We start from the raw sequence: 24350 nt of genomic DNA, 5'->3' as shown, positions 1-24350 counted from the left end.
TGCACTAAAGTAAATTTACCAGAATGATTAGATACGTTAAATGTTATTGTTCAGAATAAATAGATGAGTTATCAACCTTTTAGACTACTCGGGAAACATGTACACAGTGTGAAATCACCTTAAAGTGACGTACCAAATGCAGGCGAGCCAATGGGCAACCAGCATGTAAAAACAGAGTAGCAAAATTAGCATTGCTGCTCCGTACTCCAAGTAACGATCAAGTTTCCTCACAACACGTCCTAATCGCAAGAGTCGTACAACTTTTAGGGCAGAAAACAAGCTGCCTATCCCATCTTCGTCGTGGTCAAACGCGTTGAATACGTCGTAAGGTAAACAGCTTAGCAAATCTATTATGAACCATGACTTCAAATAATTCATCCGTATTACCTAAACAATAAACAAAACAAATTGCAATTATTTCCGATAGCTTTTTTCAAAATCCTTACGATACTAACTGCGTAACGCATAAAACGAATTTATAGAAATATTTGTAAGAAAAGAATCGACAAGTTGTGGGATCATTTAACTACAGTGAAAAGATGAAAATTTGATATTTACACAACACATGACGGCAAAAAAGATATGTACCTTCGGATCCGAGACCACCTCACCACCAGCACCGACGAATGTTGTGTGAAAATTTAAAACGATATCAATAAAGAAAATGACATCAACTATACTATCGACAACCAGTAGGGAAACATCCTCGCTGGTTTTGTTCTTAAATGCAACGTTGTATGGAACCATGATCGCAGTATAGAATGTGAGACAGAGAATGATCCAATCCCAGATAGCTTTAAAGGCGCAGTAATGTAGCAAAATATGTGGAGGTGTTTTGGGAGCTTCTTGGCGATACTGTGGCATGACGTCACCACTGAGGGACATCATCTGAAAAGAAATAAACAAACAGCGAGTGTTAGCAAGATTGTATCTTTTCCTTTTTTTTATCGGGAGAGACTCATTGTTAAGTATTATTTGATTCACTTACATGTGCCAAGTGCGATTGCTTGGCTGTAGTTGGCAGTGCTGTGTCTTTGAGGACAGGGAGATGCGAGCTGAACTGTGAAACGAGAACAGATCTGGACCTGGTGACAGAGCGTGCGAGCTTTGCAAACTTTGATAATCCACCCTTGGTGTCGTCCGTTTCTATGGGCTGTTTGAGCGCGGTGATATCCCGAAATGTCAGGAGAAACAGGACGACCAGATCTCGTTCGTTTTTGATTGGTGCGATTTGCAGTAAAAGCCATAGCGGTGTCTCTGCATATCATAATCACAGTATTATCAACTAAACCGAAATAGGCATGTACCTACAGAGCCAAAAGATTCTAGCTTTCTTATTACCAATACCCATACGTTTATAGTAAGAGATATGAAGAAGATACCATCTAAGCTTTGAACTATTCACGTACTATTCTAAATATATAAAGATAGAAAGATAATTATCATCGATGAAACATTCACGACCAGCATGCAGCGACCGGAAGTATTAACACCTCACGTCATGTGACGATAATAATTCATCTATACGTAAATCGTCGTAGCAGTTATTACTTATCGTATACTACATGGCGAGGCTAGCGTAGAGCATAGATACCTAATTAAAAAGGACAGTGCCGTTGAATTTATATATGTACAAGTAGTATTAATGACTAAATTTATAGTTGGGTACTTGAGCCGAGTGAAAAGCACGGTTTGAAACTAGGAGTTCTCATCATAATAGTATAAAAACAACTACTGTTTGTGAGCTAAAGGTTAATTAGAGAGTTTCAAGCGTCAACTTACGTACTCTGTAATACCGTAAAGAACAATGGGGAAATTCGGTGTTCCGGTGGTTTCGCAAGAACGATGAGGGTGGAAGTTACGCGATGTCCTTCCCGGTTCTTACTTCGGCACTTTGGACCTTTTTCTTTTCCATTTTATATAAAGCTTACCCCTCCGGGACAACAGAGTTTTATAACCCATCGCTGAACATGAATCACCGCAGTTCGCGACCCTTCGACACCCCGGAATATACGACATTAATTTTCGATCAGCTAGCCCTAGACCGGAGTTGTTTTACAATCACAATTTTATTTCACGGAATCGGGGTGAATTTTTCAACGCCGAATTTCCTCCCGGCCGATGTCTCAGTCTCCACTTCACTGACTCGAAATTTCGAACTTTTACCTAGCTTGATCACCTGACATCACACCTAGCAGCACCTACTAGTAACTAGTGCTAATTGGTTGGAAAAATGACGCCTAGTCGATAACGTTAGAATTGTTAATTTGCTAGTCGGGTTGCCGTCGGTCAGGAGTTTTCCATCTAATTGTAAGTTAATATAAGTATTAACTCGATAAGGATAGAATTGTTAAACGCTAGTCGGGTTGTCACTAATCAGGAGTTTTTCATCCGAGGATATAAGTTTCAACTCAATTTTTCAAATACTAATCAAAACAGAAAACAATCACCGGTAAAATTTAGATCTCACAATGCGTTTATAGAAATAATTCAGCCAAGTTTAGTTGACTTGAACAGTTGTTGGTGATTGACGATCAATTCCCTGAAATAATTCCGATCGAACTTACAAGCACGTTTTCTGACTAGGTACAACATATTTATAAAATACCTATAATTCGGAAAATTATATTGTCCAGTGTCCAGATAAATATTAGTACTCGAACGAAATTTAATGATTAACTCAGTGTAATTGGGTGTAAGTAGTGATGTCAACGGCTTTCCGGTTTACAGGTTTTTGTGAGGGGACGCGTCAACTGTCAAAATGTCAACTGTTAAGTACAGTGTAACGAGCGTAAAATCTGCAATCTAATTAGGCTCGGGTCAGCGCGAAATCCCTTGTATAAGATTTGTAGCCTGTGGAGTGAATAAACTTAAATTTGCAGGTGTAAAACCGAGGGTAGACACCCAATTACGCATATACCTACCTAGATACCATGTAAATGCGATTGATAGTCTATGCATAGCGATCTGGAAGTAAAACTTTATGGCTCTCAGGTACATTGAAATATAAATATAGAAGTTTGTCAAAAAGATTATCTAAACAGAGTATAGCGATACGGAGTTAACTTAGAAGTCCATAATAATCCATGCATATCTTCGTCACAAGAGAAACGGAAGATTCAGACGGAATAAATATGAGCATTTATAATGCAGAACGTAAGATATATATAGATCATATGTAGGTATTTATAGACGGTGCGAAAGTTGAAATCTGTTGCACAGGTGACGCCAGGTTCAAAAGGGTTTCAGTCGTTGTCACCAGCCGTTGTTACTAGGAAATTAACAATTGGACCAACTCGATTTCGGATTTGATACCTGAACTTGCTTCTATAGTGGCAAAATAATTCTTGGAATTATTCGCTTTTACGCTTATAAAATTATACATTACAAGTTTCTTCGATGCAATAGTTCCGTCGACATTCGGCTGATTACAAAGAGCAAGACCAGATAAGTCTTTCGCAGATACAAAAGATTTTCAAGCATTTTTAGTTTGCATCAACTGGCCAAATAGGTAAGAGATAGGTACAATATTCTATTTCCAAGTTCTACATATCTGTTCCAGACATTGGTCAGATAAGACACAATGAATAATATATATAAGTTTGTAAAAAATTCACTGACTCGTTGAAATTTGAGGCGAGCAGCTAGAAGAGACACTATGGAAATGCAGATGCGTGAATGATTTAATTACAGTCAACAGTAAATTCTCCGTCGAGCAAATTCCAATAAAGTATTAGTCAATGATATTATTTTCAGACGGTTCTACTTTTTTCTAGCTCCAAATTTTCTTTTCGTTTTTTTCTTTTTTCATAAACAAAAAGTCGACTCAAAGCGCTTTGTTCTTGGTTAAAAAAAAGAACTAAACAAATATGTCGTTCACCCCAAAATCATCGTCATACGTTAAAAATAAACCATCTATCAAATGCTTGTATAAAAATTGTGGTGAGGTAATACGTAGCAAAGAATCCTAGAAGAAAAGATCGGTGAGTGAGATATTCTTCTATACATAAGTTAGTGCGCCGTCTCTGAAAATTCTACGTGCCTTGCCTACATGAGGTACAACGATGCATGAAATCGATGTTTTTTATAAGGTCATATCATTACAATGCAAATGATCAAAGTCGCGACGTATAATACGCGAATATGCGCTTTCGCGTGAAAAGATAATATTCCTGTGTATCGGTAGGCGGTTATATACAAATGTACGCACACACGTGTACCTATGTGCAAATGAACTGGCAATGAACTGAATCTGAAATCATCTGGTTAGCATTACCAGGTCTACGAAGCACTCTAGGTAGCTATGTGCTTTTCACTACTATATAATAGTGTAAATATACCTATGAATCTGTGTGATAATAAATGTACAGTTAGTTTTTTTTATGTCATATACATACAGGTATGGACATTAGGTTAAAAGCATGCAAAATGCATTAAGCGATTGTATAAAGGGGCTAATTAAATATAACGTAGTGAGTAATAAATATAGCTATGATAATTAATAAAGCAATTGAATTATAAAGTTAGTATGTATAAGGGATAGTTTATACCTAGATATAATATAATATAATATGGTTCTATGATGTTTGCGAAATGTGAGGGTTTAGTATATCAGTAATATTGTTAGGGTGTAATTACGCGAATTCAGTTTATTTACGAATTAGTTTAGGCTTTCATTTTGTACAATGCAACTCGAGCTGATTAATTGACGTGGATAAAAACGGGTGGGTTGGTTGATTATTTTTCTTTTTCAACTCCAGGTCTCTTTGAATTGGAGCGAATTTTTTTATTCGATCAGAATGCAGCAAGATTTTACATCATTTTTCATTGCAGGCTATAGTCATCACTCATTTCGATAATTTGTAGGTTTGGCGTTGTTAGATCATTAGAAAGACTAGTACAATAATGTTAAAGTAGTGACCGCGTTTTACTGTTTTTTGGGAACTCAAACGATATGTAGGGATCTGTGTTAAACTCAAGCGTTCTTTTAAAAGAGACTGCAACGGCTGACACACAGAACAAATTGAAAAGTACGTTCATACGCGATTTCTAGTGAATTTATTGTCGGATTGTTTTGTCGAATATACTAACATAAATCAAGGATATAGCTGCAGTTTAGTTACGTGTTACTTGTATGATCGTCCAGTCAGTTTGCGCAGCGTAACAAATTCGACTGGTTTTCACGTCAAAGGCAGAACAATTGTGCAGCATATCCGCAGTGCAACATACATCTATAATTCGAGCGAGTCGAACGATTCAACGAACAAATTAAATGTAGCAGGCTAACGTTTTTTCCTTCAGATATAGGATTACATATACATACATGTGTATGTTCGAGGCCGGCGATAATTGGGAGACGAAAAGTGCCGACGAGTATGATAATATAACGCATCAGCGACGAGAATTCTTTGGTAAATAAGCATACTCGGACGATTATAATCTTGGTGTAACATACAGTTGTGATGTGCAGGTAAAAAAGTCTGCTCGGCAATTTGAATAGCGAAAAGAAATTTTACAGTTCAAACAATAATACGGTGGCGATAACGTTACACATTTAAATTTTTCGTTCTGGGAGGGATGAAAAAATGACGAGAAAGAAGAAAGAATTAAAAAAAATGTGTAATAAAGGTGGATAAAAATTTTCCCACGGGAATTTTTCCACCTGTAAGACAAAAACGCGAACTCCCCGGCGCATAAAATGTGATGCTGCACGGGCGAATATCGACACCCACGCCCAGATGCTATATACTACACAATCTGTAATACCGGGTTGCGCTATTTAATTTCATGGCACGAAGCTGTAGAACAGCAAGGTGTTCCCAGGGGCGAAAGGTGAGACGGTCCAATTTCAGAAAGCGAGGAAAAATAGGAGCTGGAAAACCGTTGGGTGTTGTGCATTATGTATCACGTATAGGTGTATTACACGGTGCACATCTCTGACTGAGCGGTAGCAACAGCAGCTGTATAAAGAAAATCGAGCGCAGAGGACCGGAACTCATCACGACTCGGCTCTGTCTTCCTCTCACTCCACTTCCACTTCACTCCTCGGCTCGGCAAATTTCACCCTCTCAGGTTTGCTCAATTAGGTCGTTTCGCACCGCCAGCCGGATACAGTGCTCTGTCAATACGGAGCTGATGCAGCTAGCTGTATGTCGTGAGATTACGTAGATGCGCAACGTGAGAACCCCTAATTATAGGCAATTCAGGCTACACATACACTCTGAACAGAGTTCCGAGTTTCCCATTTTCTTTTTTTGTCGAAACAGCTAGCGCGCGAAACTCCGAGTTCCTCGGAGTGGACTTGTACCCCCAGTTGCCTATAATTAGGCATCCTTATGATCGGCGTCTACCTAATGTCACGCTATACATATAGAGAGTGTCGCATCGCCGTGGAGTTTGAGATTTTCATACAGAACTGAGTCAAGACAACGTTCACTATTCCACGCAAAAGTTCATGCAATCCTTTATGCTCCAAGATGCAACCTCAAGTGCGACGTGACAAGGGATCGGATTGTATGGTTGCAAAAGAGATTGTGCCTAATGATTGCGTTCTGACAAAATTCCCCCTTAAATATTCCTCTTGAGTCAGCGAGGAAGGCAAGACGTTTTTAGTTCAGGATCAGAAAGATGCTCTGCGTAATACACCCCGGTAGCACTACAGTCGGGTAATTGTTTGATAGGTATAATTACAATCTGTCAAATCGTTATTGGACTACTGTATCGAGTCAATAAAAAAAGTGTTAGCCGGGTCACTGAGGCACTCAGTGAATCGATTACCATCTTTTCTGACATATACACCACCCATGTTACACGATTCTACGGGACCTCGAAACGAAGCTAACAAATTTTCCCCGATTATCTGCACTTTCCATATCTGCTCCGCATCTTGTGTTTACCATTGAATTGGGCGGTGGAATGCGGCGGGGGGGAGCAACAAATATGGAACAAGGGTGAGTTTGCTCGGTCGGTAAGGATAGGAATACTGCGTACCCTTAAACTTCAACAACGTCGGAGAGCCTCGAGTTCTTATTACGCATACACGCGATACATTGTATAGAATTACAAATATCGCATTAATTCACGCGAATGACGTGTACGAATGATTCAATGCGAGGAGATTCTGCTCGACGATATAATAGCCGTTTGTATTGTTGTCATGTGTAGTACTCGTGTGTTTCAATGTGATACGTATATTATGTATATCCAAGCGCAGCCCTGAAGCTACGATAATAAATTTTTTACAGATTCTAGATTATTTTGCTAACGTGACAATAATAGTTTGTCATTCCACTCTCGTTCTCCGTTCCTACAGTTAAAATATTCGTCGCTGCGGACTGTTGCACTTTTGAACTTCGGATCCCGCCGCGACACGCGCTCGGAAAACCAGTCGAATGTTCGAACTGAATTGTCTCGTATAATCGTAGAACTGCATTTGCAGGTCTGACCTGTTACACAGCTTGGAATCTTTTCTATTCTTTCGTCTTCTCCTCGTATTTCTCATATATTCCCGTGTAATAGCTGCTGGACACGAGTATTATACACTTGATGGGCAAAAAATCGCGGCTTATTACCGACGGTGATTAATTGACCAAGAGTAATATACCCTGCCATGTGCGGAGCGAGAAATCTGAGCCCTTTACAGCATTTTTATTGGACGCTTAAAGCCTCGCGGCTCAAGTAATCCCGGACGTGCAATTACTGTATTTTATCGAGCGGACAATCACTCAAATCAAACTCGACGAGGAGAAGCCGAGCACCGATGCAGAGTAGGAAGTTTTTATTCATCAAACGTCCTTCGTTAATCACAAGTAGTGCATTTCATATGATCTCTTCAACTGAAGTAAGCACTATCGCTAACTCTGCATTACTGCAGTGCGACGGGTCATTAGTTCAATTAAATGTTATTACTTGTTCAAGAATATCGCGTATTGGTCCGGTTTTTAATTCTCAAATCAGGCAGTTCGTGATAACCAAGTTTCTTACGTCGAGCTTGCAGTGTTTGGCAAACTTTGGGAGGCAATCACGTCTATGCGGATTTCCCGAAAAACGATTTAATCAAAGCGCGACGTCGATTACCGCGATGCAATGACTTTGTCTTCCTTCCTTGAATCGGATCAATCCGACACACCCCTTGACACATTTGCTATTGTCTAGAGAGAAACGCGTGCAGTTGTAGGTGCACATCGATGCAACCCGGAATCCATAAATGAAGAATACGACAAGTTGTATAACTAGTCCCATTCTATGCACGGCACACTGCACTCCACATCCAGTTCATGGTTCATTCAACTTCGTGTCGATTCTCACGAAAACATGACTCAAGAATGCTGCGGGTGATTTTTTATAGCCGATATCAAAGTGTGCCAAACATCTAGCTCAAAGAGAAAATTGGAGTAGGAAATTTTTTCGTCATTTTACCGTGATGGAAAAAAAATTGTTGCCGGATTTTGAAAGAATTATGGCATAAGAATGTCCGTGAGGGGAAGTAAGCTGTGTACACGGTGTAACCAGATTTTTGTACGAAATGAATTTGCAATTAGGATGAAAATTTCGACCAAGAAGTAGTCTTCAAAAACGGTTTGTTCATATATTTACATGTATAAATGATATACCGCGCCTGATGTGTGTATTATATACTGTTGTATTTTGTTTCTTTATTGGATCAAAGTGACTTACAGGCAGTTTTGAGTGCAGTTTTGAGTTGTGCTACACATACCTCGTGGGGTACCTTTAAAAAAAATTACCTTCAATTATTTATTTTTCACGTTTAACAGTTTCCATTTTAAAGAGTATTATATCACATCGTTACACCGTCATAAAACGAGCAGCGGAGAAAAAAGAAAATGGAAGAAAACGAATAAGAAAATCAAATCAATCCAAATCTCGTTGATGGCTACATCTGAAGTGACACGATCGATGTACACAATACAATAATGAACGTTGAAAAGTTCCTCTAAATGATCAACATTCCGTATGATATATATTATAATATAATTGGTGATAAATAAAAAGACAAAAATATTATTAAAATTCCAATCAAAATCTACATTAGTCAGTGACCTCTAATATTTTATAATTTTTTTTTTTTTTTTATCGTAAAAGACTTTCATCTAATTCTACAATATTAAAATCATTTCTGCGAATGAAACGTCGGTGTAATTAAACACATTGCTAGTATACCGGCTCAACTATTATTATACCTATACGTTGCAATAAATAACATCGTTTTATCGTTGCAGATGAAAATATTTCCACTCGCAACAATCAATCGATAAGCACTGTATACGTATATACTTGAGCAAGTACCTACTTGAGCGGTAACAATTGCATCCAGAGAACAACACAATATGTATAGAGAAAAAGGGGAAGAAAGTAGAACGATATTACAGAGAAAGGGCCGTACAGATATATCATTCGTCCAGTATTTTTCCCGCTCGTCGAACGTCAACCGCAATAACAATGACAATGGGAAAAGAATCGCGGATCGATTCCCGTTTCTGCCTCTATATAAATTATCCTGTATCACCATTGTTATACATAACGGCAGGCAGATTCATTTGCGTGCCATTTTTTGCTGCTTTATATTTAGCTGTATAATTATATTATCGAATGGCTGGATGAAATCCGTCAAGGGTGAAAATGCTTGTTTGAAATTACGAAAGTGTAGAATGGTTTGTTAATTACGTGTTTAAAAATAATAAAAAAAAAAAATAAAAGTTACCAATAGTGGATAAAATCTAACGCCTTTTCGTTAAACTTCCTTGTAAACAATTGGCCAGGTTCGGAGCACTTGTGATATTCTAACGGGGGCAATTATATGAGTCGCGACAGAGTCTCGGTGTGAATTTCGAAATTCTATTTGCACCTCGATACGGGCGGTTAATTTTAAACGTATGTAAATACAGTTTAAAAAGAGAGAGAGAGAGCTGCTGAAAGTAACAAGTACGAAACGATGTTTGTCGATCGTTCGTTAAATAATATTATATATATTATACGAAATAGGCAGAGGGCGTAGCGAATATCTTTTAAACGTATGACGTAGGACGTAATATTCACAAACAAGGTATGCTGTACGTCACGCACACGTACGTCTTACGTATAATACAGGCAGAAAAGACCGCATAGGTGAAGTGTAACGATCGATCCGATCGCCCGGGGTAAGTGCACTTACTGTTTTTCTTGTAAAGTAGAATTTCGAACTGGTCGTGTATCTGCCCTTCCAGACACTCTTCGATCCGGGATATCGTCTCCTTGTCGGTCAGTTCGCCGTACATAAAAGCGCAACGACATGACTTTTGCATCACCTGCAGCGAACGAAAAGACGAGTGAAACGATCGATATAATTCATATTGTACAATACAAATGCAACGATACCATACTGTTAAATATTTCGGTCGCGTGCGACAAAATTTCTCACGTGGATATCAGATTTATATTTTTATCAGATCGCGGCGCTTTATTCCAGCGCAGGTACACTTTATACCAATAATATTACACAACCTCGTGGAATCGAGGGAAAACCCTGTGCGCACGGAATTACAGACATACCTACGTCATACAATTATATACCCAGCTGGGCAATCCTTGAAACTTTTCTCTCAACAATAAATCCAGCGACGATTAACTCCGGGCAATAAATTCAACTCCCGTATATATGTATAAATTATATAATGCCGAGCTTTAAAAGCTATACATGTAACACGGTATATTCAGAGTGAATAAAACGATCCAGAAAATATAAATTGTTACAGTGTGCGAACGACGCGGACTCAAATATCGTCCTCTAATCACGCACAGAAATCCACCTGAAATTCTTTACGTACCTGTAATGTATTATATAAATACCTATATCTACACAATGTACAGTAAATTCCTCAGGATAGATTGTTCTAACGATTCGTCTAAGTTGCAGGGTACATGACCCAGTTCAATATCTAGGTCGATAGTTATTTTCCGCACGTATTAATCGCGCTTTCCTGCAGTGGCAAAGCCACCGCTGACCGTGGCTTAACGTTAATATAAAATACGCCGTTTGCATGATAATATTAAAACTCTTGCAAAATAGTTGTGCGATTTTCAAAGAGAAGAGTAAATGCGCACCCACGACTTGAAAGAGAATTAAGAAAAAAAGCAAACTAATTTACATCTCTAAAATACTTTCAGTCTAGTTTCTACGAGCTGAAATCGTTTTATTTTTACCCGGACCGTTCTATGTCATTAATAAGAAAGTAAATAAATGAATGAATAAAATGACGCTTAAATTCGCTTAACGAAGCCGGATTAATAGCCGTTCGATTTTTCTTCATTACACACGAGTTACCACACATTATACGTACGTATACAACGTGTATACGTATCGAGAGCCGAACGGACTTTGATAAGAAATTCATTTGGAATGTCGGGCGGTTTGCTGCTACCCGCGATCTGCACCGTGTTCCACATACCCAGTTCGCGCTTCAAATCGAATTTACGTGATTTTCCAAGGCAGAAGAGAGGGTGAATTACTTCCGATCGAGTTTTATCTCCGTCATTTGAGGTCACGCGTTAATTGGCAAAAAAAAAAATGAAAGAAAGATAAATTTGCCGAAACGGTGGAACACCGGATCTAGCGTATAATAAGTAATGGGATATAATAGAGGAATAATGGCCTCACCTCTGCTCTATTGTAGCCGGAAATTTTGCAAAAGCTCTCGTTGCAGTAGACAATTGGAAAATCCACTATCTGGGCATTTGCTAGGAGGAAACTGCTGTCGGCTGAAAGAAGAAAAATAATTCAGCAAACTTATTCCTCGGCGCATGGTTGCGTAAAAATTCATTCCAAATCCGAATGAAATATGTCAATTGTTGTAAATAAAGTCAAGGTAGGTATATTACACCTACGTAAAATAAAAACTCGAATTTACGATTATTTCACCTCATACATATATACGTATATCTCCGTCTCGTCCGTATAACATTCCGTGTGAATGATATTAATTGTAACTGTAATGTGTCACTTTTTTCATCACGAAGAGAACGCGTGCTGAAAATTAACTCGAGGGACGTATCGATGGCGCAATCCCTCGGGTCGAGTTCAAACTTTTCGCTGACAAATATAACACACCAGGTATATACGGGTTACGATATAGATCGTGCTTTTTGTCACACTCTTCGGCACTCATGTTCGAAAAGCAATATATCATACACGCGTCGTGATACTTTTCCCGCGAAAGGATGAGGTAAAAAAAGATAAAATGCGCCAAACTCACCCCGTGCGAGGGGGATGCACGCTGTTACGTCGTATACCGATACACGTTGCCTTGTGTAAGATTTTTTTTTCCCTTCCTCGTTTTGTGTTTCCTTTTTCGGTAAAACGTCGTATTATGACGCATCACGGACACGGCGGTAAAGGGGAGAGATATGATATAGTGGCCTTTTTCATTTTTATACCTAAATTGAGTTTCGAATTGATATACGACGCTGCGGCGACGTTGACGTCGACGGTGGAAAATGTCTCCCGTATCACGAAATGTACGTACATACATACGCGCCACTTTCCGAGCCTGCAGAGAAACGTTGGAATTGTGATCCCTTTCATCAGGGTGATCAATCAATTAATAAGAAGACGTATATCATCAAAGAGTCGAGGCGAAATTGAATTGCAAATTCAAGAAAATTTCCATGGCTATACGCAAAGTGGTTATACACTTGTGTGAGTGTATTCCCGTGTTTCTATATACATTTACCTCTATGTATGCACAGGCATAATGCATTCGACGGCTCGCGCCCTTCAAACTATTTCCACCGTTATCTCGATCTGCGCCAAAAATATCTGCAGGCACGAAATCGACGGGTGATAAGGTGTTTGCGCTTGACGTTTGCAAAATCATCCTATTAATTATACACCGTTACTATAGTAGTTCTCAAATTCAAGTTAAGAAATATTATTGCGGAAGCATGTTATATTCCTGCGGGGATGAGGATAAAAGAAGATAAAAAGGAAAAGAGAAAAATTCCGTCAAGTAGAAGGAGCAAGTAAGACGAAGGGGGATAAAAGAACGAGGAAGAAAAGAGAGACGATCAAAGATGAGAAAAAAACGCCCGCAGCGGTCTTCCACTTTCGTTAAAAGACCGAAAGGAGTGGCAGTAGCGTTAAAAGCTTCGATCCCACTTCGGTTCTAGGCATTATGGGTATATATTTTCGCAAGGGAATATCGTCGCACGTATTTTCGTGGCAACCCGCTTGACCCTTGCAGACGTATGTGTAGCGTCGTTGGCGATCGGAGTGTCGATTTGAAAGAATTCGAATTTGGCACAGAGCTTCGGCGTGATTAATCGCACAAAGAGGATCCGGATGGAAACGAAGCTGGAAGGAAGTGCCAAATACCTTAGCGACCTACTGCAATCTCGATCTCGATTTCCACGCACCCATCGAGGTCACAACGCCGAGTCCACGGGGCGTTATCGGATGGAGAGAAAGCTTTCGCCAAGAGTATAACAACATAGCGATGCGGAAGGTAACCGGAGAGCTTGGAAATTATAGGCATAACGAGGCGATGGGGTAATTAAAAGCGCGCAAACAATGGGAGAGTCGGCCCCCTCGAAAAATCAGACTCGCCTGGAAACTCTGAAGTGGTCCACAGGAAAAGGGGTGCGCGATGTTTGACAGTGATTAATTGGGATTGAGCCTACGATCGGAATTCACATCGAATTTATCTTTCGGAGGGGAACGAAGAGTAAAGAATATTCAACTGTTGCGCCCAGCCAGCAGCTGCTGATGCAGCGATATCGGTGAAACTCGTTGTTCAAAAGCACTTCCGTATACGTTGACACTCGAGGTATTTCGAGGGTGCACTTCGAGTCTCTCTCTCTCTCTCTCTCTCTCTCTCTCTCTCTCTCTCTTTCTCTCGCTCTCTCTGTCACTTGTTGATCCCCGGCTCGTTGAACGTATCGCACTGTGGCTGATATTAGTATAACCGACCGCTAATTGTGTCACGATGCATCGCGATTCTCCATACGACGGGCGTGGTTACCTTTGGCGAGAAATAAGTTGAACGGTTTGTGCAATTATAGCTATGTTTATCAAAGTGTGCGGTGTTGTAGGTGTGTCGTATGCATGTAACGTGGAATACGGTGTATATTCAACAGCACGTAAGAATAGCGCAGTGGAGATTTTAATGAACTTTCCTACTTAGAAAACCTCCAAGTGCCTCAAACCCGCGGGTATATACTTTTCCCCTCGTCTTCCTCTTTCCCCTCCTCCGTTCAAGCGAATGAATGCAGCTGATTCGCGCTTCACCATGATGCAGTTTGATACAAATTTTGAAATAAGATTTGCGTTTTCTTTTCTTTTTCTTTTTTTTTGCCTGAAACTTTGTTCATGCTTTTTTCTCATTATTTTACTCCCACCAAATGTTACGTCGAAAAATTATAGGTTCAATATCTTGTATGTTTCACGAGTGAATTATGCCCAAGTTATACTCTCATGTTTTGAGTAAGGATACTCAACAAATTGGTAAACGAATTCAACGTAAAACAAAAAGACGATAAATTTCCCGTCGCAAATCATTTGTCTTGATCAGGTTGAGGTATAAACATAAAATCGCGATAATCGTACATCAATCCGGGATCCCAGACAAATGTGATTATAAAAACGATTGCAATATATTCTCTTTTTTTCGTTGTGCGGTATACATATAATTCGTTGTCAGAAGTCGATCCCAGTATATTAGTATATAGAAAATGAAAGGTTTCCTCGCAAGGTTAGTCAACAGCTTTTCTCAACGATTATATGTTGCCGGGAAGGTTTTTTCCTCCCAACCAATTCTCCCTTGCGACAGCTACTGCAAGTTGCACCAAATAAACCGCAGTCATATCCGAAACTTGTATAAAAATGTCAACGCGAGGCTTTTCGAAGCGCATGATCTGAAAGAAGTTCGAAACTCTCCGAGACTTCCGATCCTGTTGAGAGACCAGGCGAGCTTATAGGTATTCTCGTAACGCCGGTGGTTTTCAGCGAAACTTCTCGTTCAACGCCGGCAGATAGGCAACCGCGGCTACGTACCGTATTACCGGGCATTGAATACACAGCTACGGTTGCCTGTCTGCCGGCGTTGAGCGAGGAGTTTCACAGAAAACACCCGAACCACCCAATCGGTATAAGGAATAATCACGACTCAGGCAGGGTTCGGTTCAAGGCTAACTGTTTATACACCCATAATACACACCGATGGATATCGCGGGGAGTTAGCCTCGTGCACGACCATTTCAGACGGTTGATAAATGAGAAAACTCACACAGAGACGAACAACGTGTATAGGTACATCGCGTCTGCCAAAAGAAAACTATAATGCGCCTATCGTGCAGGCACGCCAGTCACCGTCGGCACTGGGTTTCGAGGGCGAATAACGAACGAACGATGTAAGGAGAATTATTGCGACGGTATGTATCATTGTGCACGCAGAGGAAGAAACGCGAAAATCGTATATTTATATCGCTGATTGCGCAAAGAATGCTCACTTTTCGATTTGGCATGAAGGGTAGGTAACTTTTGCCTCGATACACAAACAAGGTGCTTCCGAGCGAAAGCCGGAGTATGTTGGGTTGCCTACCACTGAGGAGAACAAATATCGGTAAAACAGATCTACCGAGTCATTATCACTTTGGTCAAGTCAAGTCATATCGTCACTTTAACGTGACTCCGGAAGGCGATCACCGAACGAAACAACCTGTTGGCCAAATCTACACAATTTGGAAACACGAGCAGTTTCAGTTCATTCCCGAGGACTCAAAACGCGCTGCTTATCGGTAATTCGACGGGTCTGTATTACCGATATTTCTTACCCTCAGTGATAGGCAAGTCAATATATTGGGGCGTTTACTTGGAAGCACCCTGTAGGTGCAATGTGTACAATATTATATCGCCCGGTAAGTAAGGTCAAGCTACACAGCCAAGGCCTTAATCTTGATGCTCACGCGAGGGTTGAAACTTCGGGCCGCCTTTTGCCGCAACCGCTGCACACTGACTTGCTAAATCGCTGCTTGACGTACAAGACGGGTCAAGGTGCGAACCGGAATTTTCTCTGACTGATATGCCGTACCAGCAACCCTGCAGCCATGTGCTGCACGCACTCGGCAAATCCTCGTAACGATCCTGGATGGAGGACGTATTTTTTTTTTCGCACGCTCGACCTCTTCGCTTTACTACAATCTTAAGGCCTTAATCTGCAGCACGTCAAGGACTCGAGGATTTTTTTTTATTTTTTTTTCAATACCCTTTTGCTTCAAGGTCGCCTCGTGCTTTTCCGTTGCCTTTCCTCTTCTTCTTCTCGACATCGCTGTTTTTATTCTTCCTTCTCTCTGCGGTATGTTATTATTTTCCCTTTGAATCAATTTTCTACTTTCTCCATACCTGACGCTAATTACGACCAAGCTTTGCCTCCGTTCGAGGCACTGGTAAAAGTCACGTAACGTTCGTCTCGAATAATTCCATGCTTTTATTATTATACATAGCAGTAGTGCGGATTTGTTTTTACCACTTCAGTGAAAATATAATACGAGCCTGCAGTTATGGTCCGTGAACCAGTTTTTAGATTATTAAATTGGACTACATAAAAGGTTCTGTTGCACACAATCTGGATCTGCACGATTACTAAGCGCGGTAGCTATAACAATATGTCAGTTATACCTATTTGCGGAGGAAAATAACTGAAGTTAATCTCATTTGGCTGACACGAGGTGATGCGATTTGTGTGCTACAACTGCGAGCGAAGCGAAGTGAAACGTGGAAAAGCATGTGAGATAAAAATGGAAAAAACGGGAAAAAAATAACAAAAATCTGTATCAGTCACGACCTGTACATCGGTTTCACAGTCAGCAGCTGGTACATCAGTTCACGTTTCGACAGAATTTACCAAACGAAATATTTTTTCCTCCCTTCAGTTCCGTACCAAGTGTTGTACAGGCATGTATGAAGCGCGAATGTAAATATGAAAACGGATAAGCTTGAATAAATTGGGATCACGTCGATCTCCGGGCAAATAAATATTACGTACGAAAATCCGATAAACTTCGCATGAAATTCAAAGTGGCGATACGTGCGAAAACATCCCCTGCAACTTGGTTGCTCTTTGTCGGTTTTCAATGCGGTTAGAATTGTGCATCTCCCGACTTGTTGTAATACTATACAGGCACGTAAAATTTAGTATTTCTTTGTACAAGTTACAGTGATAAGATGTGGATACAAATTATATAAGAGGTGAACAATGAATAGCGTTAATTACATTGCGTTTGACAAATAACAAAGCAGACTTTTTGAGGCTCAGTAATGTCTTATCGTCACCTTATCACAGAGTATCACGGTCTAAAGTGATAGGGGAAAATTATTAATTCACAATTTTCACACCGCGATTCCACCGTTGTATACATATACACGCTATATGCTATCGGAGAAAAAAACATAAAGATCTGCATAGCAATGAGTCGCGCAATTCGGTGATTTTCAAAGGCGAGCTTGACTCCGGCACGCGAAATATAAATATTTTCTTACTCTTAGCAAAGCGTGATTTTTCTTTTCCGAATTTTATCTCCATCGGCACGCACGCGCCTCTTTCCTCAAATTATTATATAATGCTAATTTACCGGGTCTAAGACGCACATCGCATGTACTTTGCGTACACTAATACATGGTATGAAACGATCTCTTTTCGGCAATCAAGCCCGCGGTGTTGCGTCGTTTACTCCGACCGCTTTGCAAGTAAATGGTGAAATTCAGGCTCGAGATAGGGAGCGAGAATCGCGTGGATTTTTCAACCACTTTACGATAACGGCAAAAAGTCACGAGTCTAACGATATACTCGTGTACGCATACAAGGAAATTATTTATAAAATGCTCATTATACGGCGGGGATAGAGGTGTTTGAAAAATAGCCGATATTTGTCACCGTCAATATTATTCCGCCTCGGTTTTACCACCTCGGCCAATTATCCACACCCTCCGTAGAGTTCGTTTCATCGCGTTATTCAATTTATCGAATTTCTCCGCCCAACAAGGTCCGTTTTTTCTTTCACGTTGCCGCTGCTGACAAATCGGTCATCTCTTCTCTGCCCCCACTTTCTCTCTCTCTCTCTCTCTCTCTCTCTCTACCGGTTACATGTATACACATGTAGGTACGAAATTCGAGTTTCGCGTGAAAGCTGAAAATTGCACTCCGCGCATAAACCGTCTTGTAACGTTAATTACACACCAACATTAAGCTAATTCTTCACTCGCATGCGGAATTATACATCACATCGAATGAAACTGTATGCTAATTTTTAGACCGTGGATAAAACGTTGCGGAATTTTCGTGCTATATACGTGGTAATAAAGAGAAAAGAGAAAGAGACAGACAGAGAGAGAAAAAAAAATTGAGTCAATAAATTCAACTTAGGAATTTTAATAGCTCGTTAACTTTGGTCAGCGTGTGTACGAAGTCCGTCCGTACGTACGTATAATTACAACGACCTGCAGCAGGATCAGGGGTGAATAAATTGAGCCTCGCCGAAATTGGCCAATGGTCATCTGAAGCAGCAGAGGACCGTCACTCGGTAATTTCCGTAGCTTGATAAGCTGTATATCCGATCGTATAAGCTGTCAAGCTGTTCGAGCACTTCGCTGTGTAACGCTTTGAATTTTTCTTCTTAAGGATAATTTGATCCGACTTCTACTTATCCGCTAAGCGTAGGTGTGTCTTTTGGATTGCAAATGAACAGCTCGGGTGTGAGAAAAATTGGCGAACCAGCTTTCGCGCGGAATTCGTTTAACATAAATACAAAAGTTTCCCTCACCGTCCGCGAGCGTCGTCAGAATTTTTCATCCCTGCCTCCACGGAGCTAAGCTAAACAAAAGTATCAAACACCGAAAGTTGGCATTGAGAATACGTGTGACTAGAATTGTAATTATCATACTTCTTGGTATAATATAAAAAATCACGCTACTTTAGTTTTACTTGAAAAACTTTTTATCCCGATTAATTGTTATACAGCTCACGATGCGGAGTTTATAGCTCGGAGTTTGCAATTATTATATATACCTGTACATAATAATTATAACATGCTTGCATTCGTATTTATTATACCTATATTCACAAGCATTATTCGCGCTTGAAACCAAGTTTTGTATATTCATACCTTCAGGGGAAGTGTTTTTTCTTCTCTCATGTTTATCTTTTCTTTCCTTTTTTCATCTTTCTTTTTCTTTTTTTTGTGCTCTTTTTATAATCGCACCCGCGTGACCGTCGGTCAACTTGAAACTATTAAGATAATAACGAGTACAAACGCGATGCCCGAGAGAAATAAATTCGCACCTGCCCTGCTTACTCTGAGCGTAAAAAAAAAAATAAAAAAAAAAATAAAACAAACAGACAAACGAGAATGAAAATGAAAAAAGTAAACAAATCAAATCAAATGATTCAAATTACCGGTGAGAGCACAGCAACTCTTCTTCCACCGATCTAAATGTAGCTATATATCCATATTATGGTGATCACAGAGAACGAGTCAAGTTTGCATAATATAAAGCTGCATATTTGATGCAGTAACATCCATCAGACGTGAATGATTGATGTAAAAGGTGTACAACGTTGTTGTTCGATCGAAAATGGAAAGAATAAAATGTGTTTGCGTAGATTAAGGGTTCAGTATAAATTGAAACTTGAATTTGATTAAATTAACTTTGAGAAATGTGAGTAAATTTTGGCAAGCTTCTCACCGCTCTCCTTTAGATTGTGTAACACACTCAGGCATGTACGTATAATATCGCATTATATTCTAAGCCCCCCCCCCCTGCAGCCGTCCCTGGGACCCGCGGATTGACCCTTACGTGCTTCGCGGATTTGACCCAATGACCTGCCGAACTTTGTCGAAGGTTTGCGGAAACGGGCGAAAACGAGTCAATCCTCTCTGGGTTGAGGAGGTTATGCGGAGGGTAAAAAACATCCCCCTAACTCCGCTCATGTTCCCCGGTGTGCGAAGGGTCCCGCGATTTCGTTCGTAATTTTTAACGCAGAGTCCGATGGTAATCACCCGACTGCAGATTAACAGCGAATACATTATACAAAGGGCCTCCGTAGAGTCGGGCCCGGGTCAAATCCGAGTTTCGACCCTTCGTTATCAATTATTAATACACGGCCTGATTAGAGGGAAGGTGAACGGAAATAAAAGAAACCGCCTTTCGCCGTATATTTCCTGCTTAAATAGTCATGGTTATAATAGCTTTCACCTAAGTAGGGGATGGGGGTAAAAAACTATTACGGCCGATTGGTAGAAAGTCAAAATACAGAGATACAAAATGTACATCAGTCGAAACATAGAACGGCAAATTTTAGGATCTGTATGCGATTCTGTATTATCGAGGCGAATTCTGACGATTCTGCACTTTGGCATTCTACACTGAGAAGAATTTCATTTGTTACAGTAGCTAGAAAAATTCAGCAAAACAGGCATCGTTAAAAAAAGCTGTTTGAATATTTTTGTGATTACGAAAAACGAGGTACGCCTAACCATTTTGCGCTATTATCGATCATTTTTTGGTGATCGCAACGCAAAATCAGTTTCCGAGGTTTACTCTACTTTTTTTAGATAAACAAGGCTTTAACGTCAATTTATTCCTGCACAAGCATTAAATTTTCGCAACAGTTACAAGAAAATGTAGTAACAGTGATCGTAATGAGAAAGAATAGTAACGGATACTAGACTTTCCGGTAACAGCTAGAAAATTAATTTTCATTTTCTACCTAGAACTATATTTTTCGATTGTGTTTAAAAATGAAAATAGTTAAGGACTAAGCGTTAACCGGAACTGAAAATTTCTCCCAGTGTATATCCTGACTTTTCTATTTTTTTACCCATCCATATTTCGACTTTCGTGATTTTTTTTTTATCTATTAACTTTCAGCTTCGTTTAAAAATTCGCTATTGTGCGGCCCTCCTATTTTTTTCATCTTTCTACATTCTTATCCCGCACCCGAATAGTACGCTATATTCTACACAGGTATAATGCAGCTGGTAGCGTGTACTCGCAATTTCCATTATTTACCCAAAACCGTGTTTGCCATTTCTCACGTAATTGCAACCTTGCCGGTGAGAATTGCCTCGCCAATCCGCACGCCACATCACGCGAATGCACACACATCCATTACGTGCATACGATGCACGCGTGCATACGCCAGACGTTGAATCTTCAGGATCATCCCCTCGCATCGGCGCAAAAACGCCACGACGGTACGGTTCGTTATTATTTATGATACTCTGCTTTCAAAGAGCTTTTCTCCTCCGCCGTTGCGTGTATACCTACTTTCAAACCCTCGGATATTATACATGTAACCGGGGACCGATGTAGGTACGATATTAATGTGTATCGTGTATGATAACTCTGGCGAATCTATGCAAGTATGTATAAAATGAATCCGCGGTAAGAATGACGGTTAAGAAGAAGAGACGAAAACTATGATCCGCGGTAAAAAATATTACTCGTCACGACTCGCAAGGAGAAACCCAAAAATTGTACAATTTTTAATCATCTAAAGTTGACGATTTTACCAATCAATTTATCATTATTTTCAATTCACATCCCTTATATGGGTAATTAGTTATTGAAACTTGAGCTACGTGTATAACGTGTGTGAGGTATATAATATCCAGCAGCAGTCTAGATTAATTCTACGCCAACTGAACGAAACGCGTATACCTATAGAGTATGTATGTGACATATATATAGTTACGAAATGTCGAGCGAGCATCGACGAAACCCGAATATAATAGCTTCGAAAAAAATCTCTAGAGGATTTTATATTTAAGACAGAATTTAGAAGCTCTAGGAATTAGGGGATTACGCGAATGTCACATGTCTAAAATATACAACGTTTCCGCACCGATGTATTAGCTGTATTTTTTTTTAGCTGTCGATAAATTCGGACATTTGTCAAGTTGGAATCAGCGGTCGAAAGTAATCGAGAGTAAAAATTCGACGGAACTTATTGTTAGCTATTCAGTTCGCATACTCTTCCTCACGCGGAAAGAATAATAACGGAAGAAAATCCTCTTGGCGTTTGATTATTTATAAAAATAGGAAAAATCATTCGAAACGTAATAAAGTGAGTTTCTTTACTTACGTTGGCTGCTGCTCCTTCGAATGATGTTTTCTAAAAATGTATTTTGCGGGGCTACGAGGCCCCTACGACCCCCTGGCATCCTTCGACCCTTGAATCTTCAGTTGTTGACGCGGTTTAAGATCTTAGCAATCACGGAGCTAATAAATCTTAAACCATTTTCTCATTTGTATAACTTTTCAAACGTCTGTATATAATATGTATGTACATATATATACATACATACACACCTATATATTTATTTTAAGCGCGATAAACTGCATTTAGCGCAAGCTCCATGTTTCTTTTTAAACATACACGTATGGGGTATAGTATTGTTGTTATTATTATTGTTGTTTTCGTTGCCGTTTTTGTTGTTGTTGTTGTTGTTACTATGATTGTTTTATAAATACGTCGCGGATAGTTGTTTGTCACCTACATTTCTTTCTGGTGTATATCATTGTTCGCATCGTTCTATTTCAATTAGCGACTATACATATATATTATGTGTATGTATATATATATTGCAATATTATTTATATTACAATATACGCGAAATTAACGTTCAAACGCGTTCGTCGCCCTGCAACTGACGTTCTGTCACCTGTACTTCTTTCTCGTATACATGATCGTCGTTTATATTCTCCCACGGGGACGATCCGACGTCTATAACTGCATACAATGAATTCTCGTCTTTGTCTATCCTCGTTAACCACAGTCCTTCCACAGATTCGCGACATTTTGCTGTGTTTTCTCTGTTGCTCTCCACATCCTCGGCGTCATCGTCGTCGTTACAAGTTCCCAACATTTTATACCTGCACTCACTACATTTCCTCACTTTTTTCCGATTCTTGTATCGTCTCTTATTGTCGCCGATGGCCGAAGGTTAGTTATGCATAGACACGTTTAAACACCCGCCGTCATACGCGAGCGGCCCTTAATCACCGAGTATCGTATCGATTCCTATTGAGAGTCCGTCACCATTCATCCTCAATTTTTCCGATATTATTTTCCTTCTCTTCTTCCAGTTTCATCCTACCAATCCCTGCGTCGGCTGAAATGTCTCTACAGCTTCGGATTCTTCGCCAAGAATATCCGCCGAGCTCCTAATCAGAGAAACAACAGTATGTAATGAATTTTCATTGTCAATTATTCGGCCTGTAATCGCGAAATTATATCGTGACAAATTACACATTGTTTCCAAAGTGTTTAAACGTCGCGATAAAGGTACGTTATTATGTTCATTAGGATTGAGAGTCTATAACGAGGTAGCTCCAAAGGTTCAAGTAAATTCGAAGAAAATTCTTCGGAGCTCGTTGTTCAGCATTCCGAACAGCTTGAAAAATTGCAGGAAAGATCTATACCCGGATAAATATAGGTATATACACGAGAGACTCGGCGATGGTAAGAATGGTGTCACCGACAAGCGTAAGGGTCCGGCTCTATTCGCGATTATCCTGGAACAATGCGCATGTAATTACTGAAACGATTCACCGGGACCCCTTTGATGCCGGGGATATCTCGAGGTGAAGAAGGAAGGAGAGAAAAGTTAAATAAAAAAAAAAAAAAGGAAAAAAAAGAAAAAGAAACATCGAAAAGACAGCCGCGGAAGTTTTTCCAATATTTTGACGCGCGGCGTAAAATCTACATCGAATTTTCCCTGAAGTGGTAACAGCCAGGTTGGGTCAGACTCGGCGAGGATGGCAACCCGCTTGCCGTTTACGTATAATACGTAGATTCAACTGCCTACCTTGTCGAGTAAAATTCAGGCGGCAATTGCTGGGCATTTTTATACCGAACTATTGCATATATGTATGCCTGAGCATTTGTCAAGTGAGCGATAACTCTTAACTTCGGGCATCTAATAAAATCTCCCATTTTACGTCGTCGATGAGATTAAAAGGAGGAAAAAAAAAATAGGAACGGAGAGAAAAGAAGAATTATCATTTTTGGCTTGTTACAAGCTACCGCGACTCCGCAGTGATTTGCATCGCGAGTTAAATCCGATACGAATGTAAAAAGATGTTGAGTTGTTAGGTTTGTACTGCGGATGAATTTTTCCCCCGGAGTGAACGATATACGCGTTATTATTGACATTCGACGACTATACACATTTGTATTGGAGGAACGGTTATGACCGAACAATAATTAGACGTAAAATCGTTCAAAGCTGTAGAAATATTACAGCGAATCGTAGAACCGTCGTTTCATTATTGAGATGAATCGAATTATTCCGAATTTTCG

The 24350-nt window shown here is 39.9% G+C and overlaps 1 protein-coding gene across 12 annotated transcripts in view; it reads right to left on the bottom strand.

The window, feature by feature from the left end:
• LOC124307084 (potassium voltage-gated channel protein eag) overlaps positions 1–24350 on the bottom strand; it is a 39213-nt gene that overhangs the window by 14375 nt on the left and 488 nt on the right. For 6 of the 12 annotated variants that reach the window (XM_046768420.1, XM_046768430.1, XM_046768421.1 and 3 more), the window contains exons 2-8: positions 22131–23212; positions 11654–11754; positions 10172–10304; positions 8717–8728; positions 989–1257; positions 589–888; positions 119–387 (exon numbers count right to left, since the gene is read on the bottom strand). In XM_046768420.1, coding sequence (XP_046624376.1) covers positions 119–387; positions 589–888; positions 989–1257; positions 8717–8728; positions 10172–10304; positions 11654–11754; positions 22131–22209 — 1163 coding nt within the window. In that variant the 5' untranslated portion in view covers positions 22210–23212. Of the gene's footprint in view, positions 1–118; positions 388–588; positions 889–988; positions 1258–8716; positions 8729–10171; positions 10305–11653; positions 11755–22130; positions 23213–23856; positions 24285–24350 lie in introns of those variants that run through there. The other 6 variants (XM_046768428.1, XM_046768431.1, XM_046768429.1 and 3 more) reach the window with 4 other exon arrangements.

The sequence above is a fragment of the Neodiprion virginianus genome, chromosome 6, assembly GCF_021901495.1.
Source record: "Neodiprion virginianus isolate iyNeoVirg1 chromosome 6, iyNeoVirg1.1, whole genome shotgun sequence".
NCBI classification, from domain to species: Eukaryota; Metazoa; Arthropoda; class Insecta; order Hymenoptera; family Diprionidae; genus Neodiprion; species Neodiprion virginianus.
Note: the sequence above shows the minus strand (reverse complement) of the source record. Positions and strands in the feature narration are given on the sequence as shown.